General features: G+C 34.4%; 1 protein-coding gene across 1 annotated transcript; it reads right to left on the bottom strand.

Moving 5' to 3' along the window:
* Positions 1–203: 203 nt before the first annotated feature.
* LOC131029227 (endochitinase 4-like) lies at positions 204–1,317 on the bottom strand. The gene is made up of 3 exons (XM_057959648.2): positions 977–1,317; positions 749–866; positions 204–639 (listed from the first exon to the last, which is right to left on the bottom strand). Exons 1-3 carry the CDS (start codon positions 1,290–1,292, stop codon positions 345–347), a joined length of 729 nt encoding a protein of 242 aa, XP_057815631.2. The 5' UTR covers positions 1,293–1,317; the 3' UTR covers positions 204–344.
* Positions 1,318–2,412: the final 1,095 nt, after the last annotated feature.

Below are 2,412 nucleotides of genomic sequence, written 5' to 3'. Positions count from 1 at the left end.
TATCTTCTCTCTGCTTTGGATAAATATCTAGAGAGATTTTAAATAGAACGTCGCACAAAATTAAGCTCCACAAACAATTTTTTCTAAATTAAAATTCTCCATGCATGAAACTACGAAAACATCACTTAAATTAATACAAACTCTATACGTAGGGCCAGGCCATTTTTTATTAAAAACAAGCACAAGTTCTTAAGCATCAAATATATCTATAATATTTATATCAGTAGGAAATCGAAACACTTATTCGACTTATAAGTACGGTAAAAGTTAATGTATGGAGATGGAGGTTGCCGGCATGGCTGTCTTATTCTACATATTAATAATAGTGAAGGACTAAAGGCGAATTAGCATTGAAGATTCGATCCCGGATCGACATTAAGTTGCTGGCAGAACTTCTGGAAGTAATTAACTCTGCTGCTCACAGCTGTAGCATTTCCACCACCGCATTCCATGCTGTTAATAGCTTTAATGGTGCCTCCAAAGCCTTGGTCAGAAGTGATTGCTGTATGACATTGGCTGTTCACCATCCAAAACCACACCGCCGTCTTAAATGAGATGGATGGATCAGTGGCCACCATCTCTGGATTGTTCAGCCCATCAAATTGAAGGTCTTTTCCTGCCGCTCCGTAGTTGTAGTTCCTGTCATCCACTTACATTAGAATAGCTAAGCTATAGAGAGCAGTGTCATAATATTTGATTGATTGAAATTTAGAAACTAAGTATGTAGTTTACGAAAGTGGTTACCGACCATGAGAGCTGCAGTGGGCCTCTGCCATAATAACTCTTACCGGCGGTGCAGGGATACTGAGTGTTGGAGGGATCACAGTACATCATTGTAGGATTCTGCTCTTCGATGAAGCAAAACCCTGTTATACGATACGTACGACCAGTTTAATTAGTCCATCTACTAGCAACATAATGAAATTAGATAGAAAACAAGATAAAAATAAATCAGAACTTGTAATGCATATGTTACCTCCAGTCTCATGGGCAGCATTAGCAAAGAAGGCGGCAGCTTCTCTCTTATTAACATCAGAAGACCCAGTCGTCCCAAAGCCATTGAAAGCATTAGAAGCATTAATGAAGGAGTCATAATTATAAAACCCTTTTCCTGCACACCCACTGTCAGCTTCTCCAACTATAGAGTTGAAGACATCAGAAGAAACTATAGAACCCACTCCGCCGGTTTGGCAGAGTCCCACATCCAGTAACACTGATAAAACAAGCTGTACACATGCTGAAGAAGACCAGAAGATCTTACTCCGACTATTTTCTATAGACATGATTTTCATCGTATGTTTGTTTTCCTAGGTTTGCCACAGCTATTTATAATGGTTAACATACACTAGTATAATACATGTTGGGAGACATTTTTGCTCGTAATTTTCACATACATATAAAACTCCGTGATTTCAAGTCAAGTGTAGAGTGGACGATAAATGAGCTCCGTGATTTCAAGTAAGTGTAGAGTGGACGGTAAATGAGCTCCGTGATTTCAGCCGACTACAACTAGAACTTTTACCGAAAGGAGATGCAAGATTACGTCGATAGAAAAGTATTTCCAAGTTAAACTGCAATGCAAGATTACGTCGATAGAAAAGTATTTCCAAGTTAAACTGCAATGGAGACATATTTTTTATTGTTTGAATAATATTTTTAATACTTATGAAAGGAAATTTTAAAGAAAAAGAAATTCAAATTAAAAGAACCCAAAAAAAAAACCTTATAAAAGGGTTCTCAAAAGAAATCATCAATTGTTTATGAAATAAAAATCTCTCTAGTATTCAGAGGATGAAAACTCTCTTTATTTTTAACTAAGAAGAAAGGACCAAAACCCTCTTGTTATTTGAGGTGCCTTCCTTGAGGAATTGCAATTAAGTTAAGAAGATTTGATTTAAATGTGTTTCCATTTTCCAATTGATGTGTAAGTTCCATGTGTTTGCATTTCAATATGGTGTGTTTATATCAACATTTTAGTTTTCTATAATGCAGCTACAATACCCTTGCCATAATGTCGTTGCTACAATGTTACTGTAGAACTATGTCATTATAATAAGTATTTATAATAGCAATTTGCATCAGCATATGAGTTGTTGCTTTTTTATCAAATAAATAACTATTGATCTATTTTTTCTCCAATATTCCTATATTTCTTTGCAAAATGTAATTATGATTTTTTTTATACAACACTAATTATTTAGCAATTTATGGTGTTAAATCATTAATTTTTTTGCATATACTCCATTTGACAATACTTTATACTCAATTATTTGTAGTTTGATTAATGATGGATTGTGTGTGTGTTTATCATTTTGTGATACGCCTTCAATACTAGATATTGGTATTGAATAGATAAAAATCACAAAGAATTGTGAAATTCATACAAATATTTAAAGAGGACATTACAAATAT

The sequence above is a fragment of the Cryptomeria japonica genome, chromosome 3, assembly GCF_030272615.1.
Source record: "Cryptomeria japonica chromosome 3, Sugi_1.0, whole genome shotgun sequence".
NCBI classification, from domain to species: domain Eukaryota; kingdom Viridiplantae; phylum Streptophyta; class Pinopsida; order Cupressales; family Cupressaceae; genus Cryptomeria; species Cryptomeria japonica.
This window is presented reverse-complemented; position numbering and strand designations above follow the sequence as displayed.

Excerpts from the sequence above, each read along its gene's own strand:
- LOC131029227 (XM_057959648.2), bottom strand. The coding sequence starts at position 1,292 with ATGAAAATCATGTCTATAGAAAATAGTCGGAGTAAGATCTTCTGGTCT. Across the intron at positions 867-976 it reads TGCTGCCCATGAGACTGGAG|GGTTTTGCTTCATCGAAGAG; the intron begins GTAACATATGCA and ends ATCGTATAACAG. Across the intron at positions 640-748 it reads GGCCCACTGCAGCTCTCATG|GAACTACAACTACGGAGCGG; the intron begins GTCGGTAACCAC and ends AGTGGATGACAG.